This window comes from Lipophrys pholis (genome assembly GCF_963383615.2).
Source record: "Lipophrys pholis genome assembly, chromosome: 14".
Taxonomy (NCBI): Eukaryota; Metazoa; Chordata; class Actinopteri; order Blenniiformes; family Blenniidae; genus Lipophrys; species Lipophrys pholis.
Window position 1 is genome coordinate 18193316 of NC_137633.1, and position 19076 is coordinate 18212391.

The window sequence follows — 19076 nt, forward strand, 5'->3', positions numbered from 1 at the left end:
AATAGGAGGGCAGAGAGGAAAGAAGCAGGACGGTGTCACATGGACGACACAGCAGGTAACAGATATACCTGCATCATGTGGGAGGCAGGGTTACACTCCACTTCACTGTCAGACGACACAAACTGCACCCAGTACAACGTGTCAGACCCCCCACCACCACCACCAAAAAAATTACAGTCACACAAACCCGTTTGTGAGTTCAAATCATCAACAGCTTCTTTACAACAATGATCAGAGACAATAAAACAGTGGGAAGGAAAATAAAAACTCAACATTCATGATGGTTTGGGTTCAAACTTGGGATCATTGCAGAAAAAAAGGGAAAAGTGAACTTGTTTTGAAACTCGACTGACATGATTTCTAACCAGGGATGAGCTTTAGCCTGCGGTCAGTCAACTAGTCTGGTCCAGCCGGAAATATGTGCACAACTGTTACAATACAATCTGTGTGGTGCTTTAATTCTTCTCCGAAGGAAAAGTCAAGCACTTCAGCCTTCTCTGCAGTGCAGGGGGGGCAGACATATGGCTCGAGGACCACAACAGGCCGCTCGGAGGGTTCAATCTGGCCCGGGGAAGGAAGCTGAAACAAATCCAGCTCGAATTTGTCCGCTGGGGGTTGTTTATATTGGGTTTAGTGAAAAAGTGCATTAAATGTTAACATTACATAATGTACTCTGTTTTTTTTCTACTGCAATGCAAAAAGTGTGGAACAGTAGGTCAAACTGTACTGTATGTGATATTAAAGTGAGTTTGAACACTGATCTAGTTCTTTGTTTCTGAAATGGGCTTTTAATGTAAAAATGGATGAGTCATGCCTTGTAATTTAATTATTTATGTTCAATATGAAATCTAGAAGCCACATGCGATATTATGTAGCGTCACACAGATTTTAGTCCAATCGAAATGAACTAACCCAGAAGTGAAATATGAAAAACATAAAGTGCACAACACAAGTGAACCGTTTAGAAATATGACATCTGTTCTAGTGCAGTCCAATCAAAGTATGAACGCAGCATGGATCAGCTCACAGAACTCTGAATGAACCAACACAGAACCTGATGAGCGTTCTTAAGCACAATTGAGGAATTCTTACAGCCGATTCGAGTCCATGTAGACACAAAATCAGATTACTTTCCCCTTTGAACTTTGTCCGTTACATGAAGTCAACAAGTGACCTTTCACACACTATGTCCAGAAAAACAACGGCAGTAAAGCAGAACTGGTCGAAGCAGGAGACACTGCACATCATGCAAAACAAACAAACAACACTGTGCTCTTCTCATTCTGATCACACACTTTAAGGATAATGTTTCTTTTCCTGGTAAAGCTGAATATGGGATCATGTGCTGCATCGCATGACGCCTACAAATCAATCTAGTCACTTTGCTCAGTTTTCATGTAAATGGGACAATCTGATCTCTTTCTGGTCCAATTACAAAAATTACACTGTGACTACAAAGGGAACTGTAGTACAGCAATAATATTTCTGGTTTTTTTCAAGCTCTATCCCGACTATGGAACCACTTTACTATGGAAGTGTAAATAGATTGTGACATGCAACTGTTATTAACTCGTTGTCAGGTGTTGGCACCATGTGAGTAGTTTTGGTTAGAACTTCTGTAATTGCAAAGAAAAAGAAGTCGTCCTATAACAGCACCATCATAGATCTGTTATTCAACAACAAAATAGTGGTCAGTCATGAATTTAACAATGGAGTTTACATCTTTGAAAAGTTTTTCTAATGTTAGACAGTCATTTCATCCATCTATCATTTTTCAGAGGCATCGTATGCATGTGGGAGAAAACCAGCAGAGAGAGAAAACCCATGCATGCACACGGGGAACATGCAAACTCTGATTCCACATAGCCGTTTTCTACTGCTGTTGCTATGGGTTTAATTTAAAAATAAAAAGTCAAATAAAACTTGAGAACCACTGCATAGGGCACAGTGTGCACTCAGACAACAGAGACAGGTATTAATGTTTTGGCTCACCACCAGCAAATCTAAAGACATTATTTCACCTTCAGATAAACACTGGAAAATATGCAAGCGAGACTTGTGTTGATCGTAAATTCCAGAGTATCGCTTCACAAAAAGTTAAAAGTAGATCCAAGTAAAACCTCCCTGACAAATCCAGGCAATTAAAAAGAAAAAAGCACTTTGCTGATGTAAACTGGGCAAGAAGCTCTTATGCACAGGACGAGTTCAAGCTTATCACAGCTCCAGTCCTTGAGCTTGTCCGGAAAAGGACATCATGTTTCAAACAAAGGAAAACACCTTTTTACTCAACAATGCTGTGGAAGATCAACTAAACAAAAGGCATCTTAAAAGAGCACCACTACGCCAAAACTGCGAGATTTAACTGCAGAGTAGTCATGAATGGTGACTCACAAACCTTTCCAAACATCTCTCCTCAGACCTGCCACAAACTTTTTCCTCAATGTGACGACCGCCTGTTCAGCTGGTGCGAAACCACTGAAACGGCCGCGTGTCTCAGGACTGGAACAATGTCAGACGACTACAGGAATAACGACTGTGGTTTTCGTCGGTCGGCCCCACTTTGTTCGGGAACAGTGAACATTAGAAGACTGCGAGGAATGAGAAGCACTTGACATGAAACTCAAGTACGTAATGCAGACGGAGCAAGACAGCAAAGCAGCAACAGGTTAACCTCAAGTAAAAGCCCACTAAACCCAAAAATCTATTTGATAGAAGTCTATAACCCTAACAGAACAGGGAGAGGGACAGAAATCCCCACTGCACTGCAATAACCAACATTGCTTCTGCTCCATTGTGGCGTTTTACTTGATAAAAACATGATAAAGACGAGTGAAACTCCAGAGTCAGATTTCGCAAACCTGTTTTCCTGCCCTTGAATAATGAGTGATTGTTAGTGTCACAAAAAGTCATTCATGGTAAGAAAAAAATTTTCTTTTTAAATTACTTTGCCGGAGTGGTTTGTGCCATCAGGAAAGAGACACGTGTCCAGATCGGAGCCAGGGCCTTTGTGTGGGGTGTTTACATGCTCTCCCTGAACGGCTTTAAAAATATGTCCGTCAACGTGATTGATGACTCTGAATTGGCTGCAGGTAATGAATGTGTGCATGGAAAGGTGCATCTCTGTGACTAAAATTGCATGACAAGTAAATAAACTCAATTCTTACTTAAGTCCGAGAGAAATCGACGTATGAAAGCAATAGTTTTTGGGAGGTCTAACAAACCCAGATAATGAGATAAAAGTCAATCGACTCTGTATGTACACAGAGCAGATGGACTGGAACGAGACGAGTTGTTCGGCTAATGTACCCCAGCGACACGTGAAAACATTAAATAGAGCTGAAACTGAAGAAACCGGCAGACCGATTGTAGAGAAGGTGACAAGACTTCCTGCTCCTGATTTTGGCGACTTGTCCCTGGTTAAATTTGTGCCCGAAAAAACGTCCCTAACTATTATAAGACTTTACTCTCAGAAGCTGCGACCCTGAACAGGATATAAATTGTATAGAAGCTGAATTTCTGTCAAAATATATTAATTCAAGTTATTTTTGAACATCATGCTGAAAACATTCCTGATTTTAATTTCAGAACTCTGGTCACCTTAGTTTTGAGTCAACCTGAAACTGTCCAATACCTACGAGCTGAAAGAGTGCATATCGCCACCTACTGTCATAGACGTGGCATCATTTCAACAATGAATCTATTACACTCCCGTTCATGCATGACGTCCAAATAAATGGCTAAGCTGTGCATGTACAAGTCCTTTGTGTCTCTCCCACTGCAACACTCCCCTGGAATAAGTTGATAGCGAACAAGATAGTCCGAGATATGTCCGATCTGGCCCGCTGTTTCTGATTTGTCCTCGGGGGGGGAAACGCTGCGTTACGACGAGATGAGCAGATAGTGACAATGCTGGCAGTCAAGAGATCGGTGTTGCAGTTAAAGCTACTAGTGAAACAGCGTTAGCATTCGAGCCTTAACATGAGAGGGGACATGTAAAAACATGCCGGCTCATGGCTGCTGGATTCGGAAAAGATTTAGCCGGCATTAGTCAGGAGAAACACTCTGAGGAAAGATCCAGAAAGATGCACTGTTCAGTTCTTCATTAAATATATTCATTTGTAAAAAAAAACAAAAAAAAACACAAAAACATTTAACGTTAAAATGTTCTCGATGTACTTTCTTCTTTTACATAAAACTAAGAGAAAACATTTGAATATCATATTTTCACCCAATTGATATCAAACTGGGCTGTATGTTCGACACTGTTGAAGATGATGGATGAGCGAAGGCTAAAGTCTTTGAACTTTGACTTGTGGCCGTCACCAAAATACATCTCCCATAATCCTGTTTGTCTGACTCTGTTCTCTGTGTAGGTGATGAAGAAATCTCCAAAAAGACGGTTGTGTCCCTGAAGGGACGTTTCATTTTCCCTAAATGAAAAATCTACTGCATGTCGTTCTTCTCTTTCGTGCTTTTATTCCTCAACGCTCTTCAGTCTGAAAGCTCGTAACTAGATATGTATGTGCTCCTAAAAACTTTCAGTTCTTTCTGATTCATCTGTGAACACATTTCCTGCTCCCTCTCCTTTCTCCTTTTTCACACCTGTAAAGTGATCTAAAGGGTCCCATTCAAAAATCTGACCTGGTCATGAACCCGTGAAATCCACATATCTGTTGTACAACTGTATCTAAACTCATGTCACAATGGCTTGAATGCTTCACAAAGTTGCTTTCCCGAGCAGGGCCTTCCAGCACAACGATAAGAAAGTCAGGCAGGAGATACAGTGAGTACATTGAGGTTGAACAACCCGTGGATGCAGCTATAAACTCAACAAAGGAAGTACATTTAATGGCTCATATAATCTGGACCTGGCATGCAAGGCAAACATAAACTCACACACACACTCACACAAAGGACTCCCTATTTTGAGCTTCCGCAAAGAAGTATCTTAAAGGTAAGGAATGTCAGGAATTTGAGGGAGTGTTGAGTGTACAGGTGACCTCCTGAGCAAGCCTTGTTGGCTCTGTATGACCTAATAAGTCTTCAGCAAGCCCGTCTCCATTTAAAAAAAAGGGAATAGAAAGAAAACCCAAGGAGTGTAAGAGAAGCCAGTCGTCTACTTTTACACAGGATCAAGTAGACCGAGACATTAATCACAGGTCGACAGGTGTGCTCAAACCCACATTAACATTTTAACTCATCAGATAAAAGGAAGTGAATTAACTTTTGAAGACAGATCACCACTCAAGGAAAAATGTGGTTCGTTTATCTCAACTACTATGCAAAAAAAAAAAAAAAGGGTTTGTCACGATGACAAATCCACCATTTAGCGTTTATCATCCAAAACCACGGCTGTGCAGATCGTCCCGGTCAAACTCCACCGGCTTTGTTTACAAAAGTACATCGTCATGAGATAATCCTCCATGAGGTCCGGACGCTCCTCCCAAACACAGACTCTAGTTCTACCTGCACAGTCATCAAGTAAAACTGAAATGAAAACAGATCAAGTTCTCAGACGCGTTGACAGTGAGACTATTTATTCAGTTTCATCACCAGCTGAAGGCAGAGTGTAAATATGGGCCAAACTAATGAGCATCGACAGTACCGAGGACGACGGGCAGTTAGTCAAAAAATACAGTCAAGTCATGATGTGTAGTGATTTGACAAATACGTCAATCATTGTTCACAAATCATCTGCAATAGCATCCGCCCACCAACGGCAAACAAGCTCCAGAGTGGAGCGAGTAATAATTGTGTCTGCAGAGCTGGTTGAATTAATTATATAGAAACACAGTTCAGGAGTAATGTGAGATTATTTTAGATTCAGGGGAACGGACGCTCAGCCTAAAAAAAAAAAAAAAGAAAAAGAAAGAGCTCTGCAAAACGAAGTGGTGTCGTCCCCATGACAAGGGGAATAAAAACAACTTTTCGCCAGCTAAAAAAACAAAACAAAAAAAAACTCCACCAGTGGATTCACACACCGGCTGTATTCAGGTCATTCGAGTCGAGTTTTCAATCCGAGTGATTTGCGACTGCGCTGGCGTGAAAGTGAAACTAAACTATAGGCTGCTCTGAAAGAGTCGTAAAGAGGCGATCTCGGCTGCAGTCCAGCCTGAATCTGGTGTGAAAGCGATCGCAGTTGACTGGACGAACTTCCCGCGTATGATAGTGCGCGATAAATAGTGGTTTTTCCCAGGGCTCGTTTTTTCTTCAGGAAACAACATTATTGGGAGTTGATCTTAAGAGTAAGAAACTTAGAATTCACAAGAAAAGGGCAGATTGTAATGTATTTAAGGTCTATAGATAGCTCTTTTTTCACATAAATCTCATATTTTTCAGCTAAAATCCGAGGCAGAAACAATAGTAGTCATTCTAAATACAAAATGTCCTTCAGACTATCTTGTAGTTGCAAAGTTATTCGAAGAGGTTTCTCAGTAGTAGTGTCTGAAAAACAAACTTTGGGTAAAGGAGGAATCGATCAATATTAACAATAGATGAAGAAGATGGAGAAGAGGATAAAGAAGACAAAGAAGACGATGATTAAGATGAAGAAGAAGGCCAAGATGAAGAGGAAGACAATCAAGAAGACGACAAAGATGAATTAGACGAAGACCAAGATGAAGATAAATGCGCAGAGAGGGAAGACAAAGTAGAAGAGGAAGATAAAGATGAAGGTGAGGACAATGAAGATGAAGAAGAAAGAAGATGAAAGAGACAACAATGGAGGAGACAAAGATAAAAATGGTGGAGAGAGAGACAAAGAAGAAGAAATTAACTGAGATAATAATCAAGCTTCCCTTTTCATGAGACAAGGACAGAAACTAAATATAAGCTTATTATCATCACTTATGGAAAAGAGAAGAAGTAATTGTAAAACATTAGGCTTGTTTTGACATGCATTAAAAAAAACAAAAAAAAAAAAGGTGCAGTGCCACTCTCTCTGATCAGCATGTCAATGTTCTCAGTCTCAGCCTTACATCCTGTTCTCATACCTGCAGCATCATGGCCTCCATGTGTACCAGTGCGATGTGAAACCGTACAAGTGAAGGGGTCAGAAAAACAGAACCCCTTGTTCCTCCCTCACTGCAACAGTCCTGGCATAGCTTTTAATGAACTGGCACCGAGCCCGTCATACCAGGCAGTTACTGGGCAGGAGGCCCCTCTGGCATCACTGCAGATCATCATCATCATCAGGGGGCTTAGCAGGAGGTATTCAACTTTCTAGGCGAGTGGGCTGCACTGCATCTCGTTGCCGTGATCGAACCTCTTATGGACACATTTTGTGAATTTCCAAACTCCACCTGGTTCGCAGTGCTCGTTGCCAGCACCAACAATCTGTACAGCATACACAACGTGTTTATTCCTCGGCTTGTAAATCTCAGGTTATATCATTCTGGGAGCCTGAAGGGTTGCTGCCTTGAGGCATCTCGTATACAGTTAAATGATATATTAGCTGTGATTGTCATCTGAATAAAGTTGATTTAAACTTCAGAATTGTGCATTTTTTGTTCTCTATTCTAATGCAGCGCAGGCACTCAAAGTAAAGGTGGAGGACCCGATGTGGGAGTGAGCCTCGGAGCCGACCTTGGCCACGGAGAAATACATTCTCAAACAAAATCCTCTCTCTAAACCGCTACGGGCAACTGCAAGCAGCACAATGACTGCAGATTCGGTGTAGTGCACCAACACAGGCCCTCATCATTACCGACGTGCTTTCCTCGTGCGTTCATCGCCTCCCTTAAATCGCAGTACTGTCTGAAAACGTGTCTATACATATACATCTGCTGTTGAGGGGTTCGGTTTGACGATGAGAGCATGAATCCCGCGGAAATCCCCGGCAGCTTTCCTGCTGAACCAACAGAGATCGGGGCTTCCACGACGGGAAGCGGCGGCAAAAAGAAACGGGAGGAGCCACGTCTGTGTGTCAAGTAATTAGCCAAGACTGCTTAAGTGCTGCCAAACAAACACACATAAAACAACCCCCGAGCAACTAAACACCGTTTGTACTCTTGTGTGTTCGCCAAAGCCAACGCACTAAAACAAGGTTTTGGGTGTTTGTGTTTCAGGGCTTATGGCTTGTCTAGGTGTGATTAAGCTCAGTAGAAAACTAAGGTACATACAGTTCACACCGAACCACTCGGGAAAACAAAACCGTCCACAACAAGCATGTTGATATACGAGTGTGCCTCTGCAAGCTCGAACAAGATCCGCGGAGCACAACGCTGGGAAAAGTCAGAGACGGGCTTCAAGTTTCTTAGGAGAGTGTGATTTCTCTCTCTCTTCCTCTCTCTCTCTCTCTCTCTTTGTAGAGGAGTTGGCTTTTACTTGAGCTGTTGACTGTGTGGGCGTATGTCTGCACTCACAAGTAAAAAGACGCCATCATCTCTGTGAAAAGTGACCACGGTGCAGACCTTCACCTTGTGTGTAACCTGAAGAGCACGCAGGCCGGAGACGGTATCACCCAACGGGGACGGACAGATTTTTTCATTTTTTTTCTCAGCAAAGTGAGCTGCAGGTCAAAAAGGTGAGTCGGTGCGTTCAAACGTCTCCCCACTGAACAAACACCCATGCCTGGGAGCCAAGAAGCAGGGTTTTCAACTGGTTCCCAGCACTTTCTCCCTGCTCACCTGCGATGACACCACACTGCTCCAACCGAGGCACCATTAACTTAAACTTCTAAAGGTTAGAACCCATTTACAAAATACAGTCACATGACGACGGGAGACTTTTGTCGTGTTTTGGGTTTAAACAACAATGGTGCTCGGAGCCACTGAAAACACAACTTTTTGAAAACAGCTTCCAAGATGGGACCTTTCGAAAACATTCCAATGGTCACTATGGAAACGGGGGAAAACGCAGCTTTTCTGTGCATGCGCATCATAGCCATTGTAAATAGTTATTCTGCGGAAGTTGATGGACAATAACACTGTTTGCCTCCAGAGTGTCATGACTCAGTCCATAGTCTCCTGGGACTTGGTAGTTTTATGGTCGAGTGTCACCGGGATTAACAATCCAACTTCATTGTCTTCGCACAGCTGCTCTGCTGCCGTCTGCACTACTTTTGTAAATACTTCTGTTTGTACCTCCTAGACATGGTTGTTAATATTTTAATAATTAAATATTTATATTTTACCTCTCCATAGCCTCGTATTTTCTACTATTGTGTGCTTTTTTTTTTTTTTTACTGCCGTCACTGAGGTTGCCGTCACAACATTTCACTGCATTTCTATTCTATTCTATGTGCATGTACTCACCATTGTTTATGTTTATAGTGTATTGTTCTCTACGTGCACGTGTTGTGGTTTCATTACAAAAACAAACAGTGCCAACGTGAGGCCGAGTCTTCCAGCTAAATATTTTTCAGTGTTTCTGCCGTTTCAATAAAAGGACATCGCTTTCGAAACATCGTAGTGAAAAAACTTCTTTGAAACGAAAACGTCAAAACAACACGTTTTCACTTGAAACGCCATGTAAACGGGGCCTACAGATGCTCATAAGAACAAAGTGTGGGGGTTTCAGGGTCTCATAACCCTATTAAAGTTAAAGATGGGGGTATTACCCCCCCCTGTGATGTTAAATCACTTGGTCAGTGCCCATTATATAGCACTGTAACTAAATGAAGACATCATTGCAAAGCACAGCTGTCAATATTTTAGGAGTAGCAGTGATTGACAGACGACAAACTGACTGACAGGTAGTGCTACAGTGAGTCTTTGTTTACATCATCCAGGTGGGAAAAGCAGTTTAAGCCAAACTCAACATATGATGTAAGAACAGAAAGATGATCTTATCATATTGAGGAACTACGACTAGAAACACTGAGGTCTGATACATTCTCAAAGCTGTAGCGGTATTCAATGCATGCAATATGTTTTTTTGTTCTTTAAATATGTATATATCGGCTCATCTCAACAGGAACTTAAAAAAATAAATAAATAAACACTATCTCAAATGATCTAATAAGAGCAAATACCAAGATCAATTTACCCATTATTTTTTTTTGTAATTTTCAGGTTATGGTTCCAGAAATAATGGAAAACAAATATTAACCAAGTATTGTATTTCTTCATTTGTATACATCTTTCTTTTTGTCTCATCCACCATGGCTTCACACTAGAAGTTACTTTATAGTTTGAATTTATCCTTATTTTTCAGATAGGAGTCAGATCTTTTGAAATGTGTGTTTTAATACAATTAGTATTTGTTTTATTTAGCACATTTTTGTACTGCCATTTGTCTCAGCACACCTGGAAGCAGAATCACACCAATGTACAATCCTACATCTCAAAAGATAACTGAAGCGTGCCTAAATATCACGGTAGCTGCACAAAAGGCGAATATCTTTTTCACTTATTAGGCTCAATGTGTTATCATGAAGTTCCTGAGGTGACACTTGAAACACTCATGCAGTGAAATAAGGGTTATGATGACCGACAAGCATCAATCACACAATTTATAGGATTCAACTTCTTTGTTTATAAATCACTTCAGCAGTAAATCAAACATCAAATGTTTAAGTTCGATTTTAATTCTACAGTAATGACTTTATTGGGATTAGACAGTAACAGACTATGGATTTATTTGTTAAATTGCAGAAAGTATAATATGCTGTGAGCTCTTACCATGGCTGTTTCCCGTTCCGTGGGCCTGCTTTCCAGACCGATGTCCTCCTTTATGCCCGGCAGGGTGCAGGTCCAAGGCCAGATCCAGAGAGGGACTGAGACCGTGCCGGTTGGACTCGTGATCCTTCCTCCTCTTACCCTTCAACCAGCCCAGAGCCCGGCCCAGAGAGCGACTACGCTTCTTCCGCCCATTTTTCCCTGGTTTCTCATGGGCGAAGATGTCGACCACATCCTGGGGAACCATGTCCCCAAAGCCCAGCGAGTCCCGGTTTGACATGCCACCTCACACTAGAGCTACGCCCTGGAAAAACAAGATAAACAGACCAGAGAGGAGAGGAGAGGCAGAATGAAATGTCAGTGCTCATTTAAAGCCACGTGTATACTAAAGCTCAATGAGTAGTAATATTCAAGGAGTGATTGACATTTGTATACAACTCCAGCCAAGCATCAAATGTATTGTAAGGAAATTTGAAGCTTGAATGAGGTAATTCATCCATCAGGGAGAAGTTGGACAAGTGTAACTTATCCCAGCCATTGTGTGTAATCAGGGTTATTTAAGAAAACCCAACCATGTTATTGTGATCCTGGAAATTACAGCATCTAAAGCCTGGCACAGACAACAGGATTTTTTTTAAATCTTCCCAGATCACTAACCGATTGTTCAGCAGAGTATCAGGCTCTGCAACATACACATATATAGGTATATGTTCTTCACGCTCAATATTCCAAATCTTGCATAGTCAAATGTGACTTCAGTGTAAAACACGGCACCTCGATGTAAACAAACATGTTGCCCCAAATCAACCTCTGGACTAAGGATTTTCTTTTATCGAGGTAAGTTCAGGATTAACCCTGGGATTTCTGTACTGCGAAGCAGATTCACTTCTTACCGGGATAAATCACCCAGGTACTCTGATGTTTAACTCCGGAACAGAGAATGAAGGTGACTGACCAATAAGATCTCTTGGAAAATGACCTGCCTATTTTTACAATAATTGACCTGTAATAATGAGGTTAATAATAATGGTCATGAATGAAACGTGAATCTATGGAGCGCACATCTACTCAGCAGTCACAGTGAGGAATTAATATCCCACCACAAAATGCATTCTCACCGGGGAAACAGCCTCAAAACAAACTGATGGAAAATATAAAGTTAAAGAAGAACAGTGAACAATAATAAAGTGAAACTGAGTGATCACAGTGCCATGCAGGTCCGCTTTTATTGTCCAATGAATTAATATCGTATAATCTCATGAAGTCAGGCGTTAACAAGTTGGGAACTTTCTGGCTTTGGCTGTAGCAACAGTGATGTTTTCAGCCTGGTTGGTTTTCATACCGCTACTCATGACATCACTGCTGCCAGGCTCCTCTCGGATCAGAACACACACTACAGAATTTCTCGGAGCAAATATTGAACATGTTCAGTATCGCCAATCTCTCCTTCCGAGCGGATCGGACCTGACAAAATCGCTCAACACTCCCAGGAAACACAGGAAAATCAGACACAATTTTGTTTTTTTGCAGACATCCAACAATCGGGCCTGTGCTCCCGATGCCTGGGACGGGGAGATCGGGACTAGAATTGGTCCGATTATCCTGTAGTGTGTGCCGGCCTTTAGATATCTGCAAGAAAAGAAGCCTTTCGACTCAAAAAGCTGCTAAAATCAGTGTCCTGACAACAATGACTGTAGCCGACTACTGAAAGCTCATTATTCTCAAGCTTTTTGCTCCTTCAGATCTAAACTTAGAGCAACACTAAAAGGTGTTATTCATAAAACACCATGAACGCTTGACAAATACATCACGTATGTGTCGATAGTTTTAATATCGTTGTGGTTTAATTCTTTGGCTTGGTCTATACGTTTGTGGGTGCTGCACACAGACCCCCCCCCCCCCCCCCCCATCCAAAAACCAAACTCAACAGATCTGCAAAGAAAGAACTGGCACCGCTCCCTTCATTCCACAACATGGAGTCATAACTCACCAAGCCGCACCCGAATGCTCGCGCTCTTTCACATACAGGCACAACAGGGCACTTGGAAGAAGAATGGAGAACTGAAATAGCAACAAATGTGCACAGAGATGTTTCTTATTGAAGTGTCTCCGTTCATATATCAGTGTAGTAGCGTTAGTGCCACGTTTTCAGTTTTCATTGTCTTCCCACTTTTTTTTTTTTAAGGGGGGGGGGTTTCAGCGAATGAGCCTGTTACCATCCTATTGCTTCCCTCCTACAAACCTCACCTAGTTCATGTTGCCTTCTTTTAGGCAGATTTGCACACCTCACTCCAGAAGATCTCCAGCTTAGCCTATTCTTCTTCCAGCTGCAAAACTTTATGAGATATTTATCTCCAAAATCGCTGGCTAAGAGCAGGAACAAGCCCCTTGGATGACAGAGGTCAGAGCACGAGGAGAGGTGGGAGTACGACTCCCTGGTGTTGTTGAGAGAGTCCATAAAACTTTCTGGCTGCCATGGTGTGTTTTTCAGTCATGCATGGAAAACAGTGCCAGCAGATTTTAGCAACGTGCGAGCAACACTGCCAAACATTTCTCATACGAGAATACTTTTCTTCCCCGCGATGCGACATGGAGTCAAACCACAAAGAAATGCGTCATGTTCTGTGAGGCTCACAAATGACACTTCTCCAAAACAGCTCATTATCATCAAACTTTTTAGGAACACACATTCAGACAACTCCGTTTTTTTTTACTGTAGCAAGAACAATTGAACAGTCAGGGGCAGAACATGCAGCCCACAGGCTACTAATTACACTGGTTCTTCAATCAATATCAAAGACAAACACAGTAAAAACGAAATGACAAATATAAATTATGGAAGCAAGTTTTTAAACAACTAATGAAGTTTAACACCATGTAGATCAGGGGGAGTCAAACAAACATAAGGTGACGCTCTCATGAAAGCTAGCTACATCATTGCTAGCAAACTCACCTGAGAGCCATGATGTCAGGGTGAGTTTGCAAAAACATACATGATGCAACAGCGATAGGAGAAGTTTATTGGACATGTCGCTGCATTTTGCACCAGAGGGTTTCTTTAGAATTGGCTTTATGTTGATATTGTGGGTGTTTTCCATACTAATCGTTTGGTTTTTGTGAAAATATAGACATTTTCATCACGTATTCTCTGAACCACAACAAAGAAAAACGTTTCAATTTAAAGGTTATTATGGCACTACTTTACCGGTCCACCTCGCTCAAGATGAAATTAGGATGTACTGTATGTGTCCTCTAAACTAAAATATACTTGACACCCCTGTTCTAGACTATCCTACCGTTTCTGCTGTGAGGCGTTTTGATCAGAACTGTAAATTATGGGAAGAAATCCTATCAAGAAAGGTAAAAGTAGGTAAAAGGTGATAGTTATTTCAATAAAAAGAAAATACACTAAGTCAAAGTGTAACAACTGTGAGAGCAGTATGCGGATATAAACGCCTCGCTCAGACTCACATTACAGAATTATTCCCGATGTCTCCAAAGACATAATCCAGCATTGAACCTAATGTCAGTACTTGACATGAGCATGTGTAGCTCATGTGAGAGTTTTTGAGTTATTTGTTTAGATTGTGTTGCTCAGCACATGACTGTTGGGAGCGCTGCTTTACTTGGAATTAAAATACACTGCTGATGAACAAAGTCTAATATAAATACTTCAGTTGAGGACACATAAAACAGAGAAGCATTCATCCAGATTCCACGCTGATTCTAAAGTTTTGTATTTCCTACTTCCAGCTATTAACTCCTAATGGTGTCTACGGACACTTAAAGATCTCTGGATATACAGTACATTATAAATCTATGTATTATTTTATGGATTAGGTATCCAGAACATGTTTCAGATCACATCCGAAATAAAATCACTTCTTCCTTTACATAATGCTATATTTTATCAAAAGTTTTAGAAATATCCTGTAAAGAACACAAACAAACGGCAATGAAAACATTCCCGGAAACATAGATTGGTAATTAAACCCAGAGTCTTGAAAACTTTTCTGTCTCGTGTACAACACGGAGACCCTCCCAGTGATGTAATGACCATCAATACTCTGACCCGTCAACGACTCTGGATTTATAAATAAAAGTCACTCATGAACACATCTTCTGGGAATCCATTCAACTTGGGATTGTGAAGATATTTCAGTCAAAAATCAGCTTTCGGTCTCTCCAGAGGGAGAGGATTCCATCCAAGTTCATGTTAAGAGTATGCAGCTCTGTCTGACAGACTTAAGATGAGTACTTGAACTCTTAAAACACTTTTCCCAAACTTTAAACACATGTGGGTCGTTTTTGAAGTAGTTTGTTTTCTTAATGTAGACAAGCTGAAGTTGTTTGGCACTGCAGCGCACGTGAAGGGATGTTAGAGTGAGTGGTAGTGAAAGGACAATAACAAGACCAAGTATCCACCAGAGAGAGAGAGAGAGAAGTACGAGGCCTCTCCCTGCACTTAGCCCTGTGTTTCTCCTGCTCCAAATTACAGTCATTTGGCCATGAGTAAGATCCATGCATCTGCTGTAAGCTGGCAATCATCAGACGCCTCTCTTAAGAAAGAGGGGCCGGTTCATTTGTTTATAGCTGGCGGGCTGCTGCGAGCGCGACAACTCCTCGTGTTGCTTCCATCACAAAAGGAGCCGGAGTGATGCTAAGAACTCTGGGATGTGGTGGGGACCACCCAGCGGACCACTGTCTGTGCAGTCTGGCCACGAGAAGCTGACTCATGCCACCGTTGCTGTGGTTGCACCAAACAACTAGCAATTTTCAGTTTTGCAAACAAATGTAATGAGATGACGCACAGAGTGGAGTGTCCTCACCCTGCCCTGAACCCCAACCCTCTGAAAAACACAGCTTTGTGTATTTCCTGAGGTCAGTTTCCTTTTACAATTTGCAGATTCATGGAATTATTTAGATAAAAAGTCACAACCCTTCTCTCTATAAATAAGCCTGAAACTAACTAAAGCATTCGACTCTTAATTATAGAGCTGCCTCATCGTTCCAGTAATTACCAAACCCCTAACCACACCTCTCAGTTTTTAAAGGGTGATACGCAAACTATATACAAAGAAAAATTCAGCATCATTATTTGTGGCCTTGGATCTGCAACCCACCACATCTGAGTACCATCTTATTCTTAAGATCATTTATAAAAAAAAAAAAAAAAACTGTCAATGTGAAAAGTGTGTATGTGCCTTTTTCTCTCACACACTAAACCGGCTGTGGTTATCAAGCCCAGCCCCGATCCTGCCTGAGCAGGCATGTGTCCCAACATGCTGTTTACTTATCCTTTACAAAAGACGTCAGGCTTCGTATTGAACGGGAGATACCACTCCGACACTGCAAACCTCACCGCCACTGTGTCAATACCCGCCGCACCGACTGGTTATTGGACATTGGCAGCAGTTGTGTACACTTCAGCACGAGGTAAACGGGTGCTGATAATAGTTTACACACTGTCTGGAAATAAACTGGGAGGCTCAGCATACCTGGAAATAACATATCTGGACTGTGTGGCTCTGACAGCTTTATGTCGAGAAGCTGCGGGACATGAATTCCAAAGCAAATCTAGGACTTTGCTCCACATTTACAGCGGCTGGCCAACATATGCGCGGCTCCAACACCTGCCTCGCCCGTAGCGAATACTCTATGAACATATCCAGGTTCACGCATCTTATACTTTGTTTTATTCAGCCTGTCTCTGACAGTCCTGTGTGAAACACAGAAGGAACACCAGTTGCTGTTGCATCTAAAAATAACACTTAAAAGTCCTTGTGTACACAAAGTAAGCTGATATGTCTTTCAGCAGAGTTGCCCATATATTTATTTTCACTGTACAAATAGAGATGTAACCAATGGGACAATTTACAAAGGGTTCTGAAAAGTCATATTTGCTGGAACCACTGACTGGAAAGTTCTTGCACCCTATCCACAGAGAATGGTGCACAATCTGGACTCAACAACTTTAAATCAACTGTTTGCAACTTGTGTAGCTTTGTGATTCCATGGTCATTTACTGCACAAATCTATCAACCAGCCAACCTTATGAACCTTTAGGGAAACACATAGTGGTAAGAATGTTACAATAATAAAGCAAACTTTAAGGAGAAACTGCAAAATAGAGCCTGGGGCGGCATGGTTTGCCAAATCCACTTCCAAGTGGATTTCTGACCATGACCACCTGCTCTCGCTATATTGGAGTTGATGCATCTACATTAAAACCAGGAGAAGTTTCTACATCCTGGACTAACTACCACTCAGGGTAAAACCTCAAGGAAGGCCGTTGACCCTGAACTCCCCGGGCGCTGCACTACGGCAGCCCACTGCTCCTGGTATGTGTAGTTAAGGTTAACCATCAACAGGATGGTTTCAATGAAGAGAAGCAATTTCCCCAAGAAGACTAATAAAGATTAATGAATTAAAAGTAAAAACATTTGGTCAATGTATTTTGTCGACATCCAGTGTGTGACACACGGGGGGATCTTTTTTAACCACACTCCTGTGAAATCTACATTCAGTGTACGTCAAACCGATAAGTTTCCTGTCCCTCTTCTGCATAACTTAAAGTATTATTGGTCCACCAACCCGTCAGAAGAAGAGGTTTGCAGCAAGTTCAAGGCTTTGGATAACCACGGGGCATACTGTTCGACCTGGAAGCAGCTTGGGGGTCCACTCAGAAAACGCTCCACCAAAGACGACAATTAAATATGCATCTGCATGAAAACCGGGAGCAACTAGAAAATGTGCTGGAATGCAAGGTCATGCTTCAAAATCTGCAGAAATCCAGCTCTCTAAATAGACACCCACAGACGCTGCAAACAATCATAAAGGGATTCATGTGAATATTTCCTCTGGTCTCTGTGGTGCATGTGAGCAATATGAGTTTTAGTAGGAGTGTTTGAGTGTGTGTGTGTGTGTGTGTGTGGGGGGGGGGCCCTGTAACTTCTGCAGTGAGTCACACAGAGAAGCTGACGGTGCAGACGCTGTCTCATGGGGGTTAAGAGGGAGTGGCAGCGATATCGACAGCCGCCTGTTTGAATTGGGACTGGCGCAGTGTAACCAGGAGGCCGTTCACATCCGGGCTTGTGCTGCTGGTTTCACATGGCATGCCTCTCAGCCGGCAGAGGGCAAAGTTAAGGTCAGGGTGAACGCAGTTAGTCTCCATACAAGAGGGGAACAACAGATTAGCGGGGTTAATGCTCCTCTTTGAAGAGGGAAGGAAGGATGTTTTGGGTCTGTTCCAGTGTCCACAACAGACTACAGAATGAGAAGAATAGGCTTTTCACCGACAGTCACTTTAGAAAATAACAGCTTTAAGCTTTAACACTGACTCTGTAGCCAAGCAGCGAGGGTTTAGCGGTGAGAAAACTGGTGTTAGTGTGCAGCACCTGCAGGCATCAGTGAGCGCAGGGCGTTGGCCGTTTTCTCTGGGCATTATCAAACAAAAGAGAGCGTTGCTACCCGGGAGAAGACTTAAGCTTCCTTGTCTGAACTAGAACTCGGCACACTCATGTACAAACAGTGTACAAGACATTGCCTGTGATGAATGACAGGACTACCGGGAGACAAAATGGAAATACTTCAAAACGACTTCAGGAGGTTTAACAACTAAAAGTAGAGACAGTCAGCACAATGCTAATCGCATCATTTTGAGGGCGCGCTCAGTGGGAGTCCTCACGCATCGAAGACGGCCCACATTAAAAGGTGCAATATGGAAAACTTAAGTGATGCCACTTTTGTGTATTAGGTGGCAGCAGTGAGTCTTCAGTCCGGTTCTTTTGAATTTCAGTCAGAGTTTAGCAGATGTTGTTTTTTTAAAGTAATTACCAAGACTTTAATCCTTTGCTGCGTTTACTATTTTATCAGACATTTTTCTTACTGGATTGGAGAACGACTTGATTTACAAGACTGGACAGGCTGCCGATAGCTGCTCATCATCAGTGCCTACAGCACAACACACACATCAACAGAGCGACATCAAGACTCGCTTTCTTTTAATAACTTATTTCAGAAGCTTTGAATTTAAAGAAAAATAAACATTTTGCAAGAAGTTCAAGATAAAACTTAGGAAATGCTTTCAGATAAAACCTCGTGACAAATTTACCAAACGATCATCTTAAAACACACAGTGGCAATGGAGTTGGACCGAAAGATAATCTCTTACTGACAATTTGTGGTGCACTTGTTTGCTCTTGAACGGATACGGTTTCAGAAAAAGATCTTGTTCGGCAATGACGGCAATTTAAAAAGACAACAATGCTGCATGACAAGGATGACATAAATAAACCAAAATGCTTCGAAGTTCAGTGAGGTTGTAGTGTGTGTGTGTGTGTGTGCGTGCGCACTGCAGAGCTCTGTGGATCCAGGTTGGCGTGCTGTGAGGCCTCTGCAGCCATGCAGCAGCTTGTCTGCTGAGAGCAGCGACTGCATTCCTGAGCGATTGATAAT

General features: G+C 42.1%; 1 protein-coding gene across 2 annotated transcripts in view; it reads right to left on the bottom strand.

The window, feature by feature from the left end:
• Positions 1 to 19076, bottom strand: part of LOC308119973 (uncharacterized protein) — a 35238-nt gene that overhangs the window by 12743 nt on the left and 3419 nt on the right. For both annotated transcript variants that reach the window (XM_080480302.1, XM_080480303.1), the window contains exon 2: positions 10623 to 10923. In XM_080480302.1, the coding sequence (XP_080336428.1) occupies positions 10623 to 10899 (277 nt within the window). In that variant the 5' untranslated portion in view covers positions 10900 to 10923. The remainder of the gene's footprint in view (positions 1 to 10622; positions 10924 to 19076) is intronic.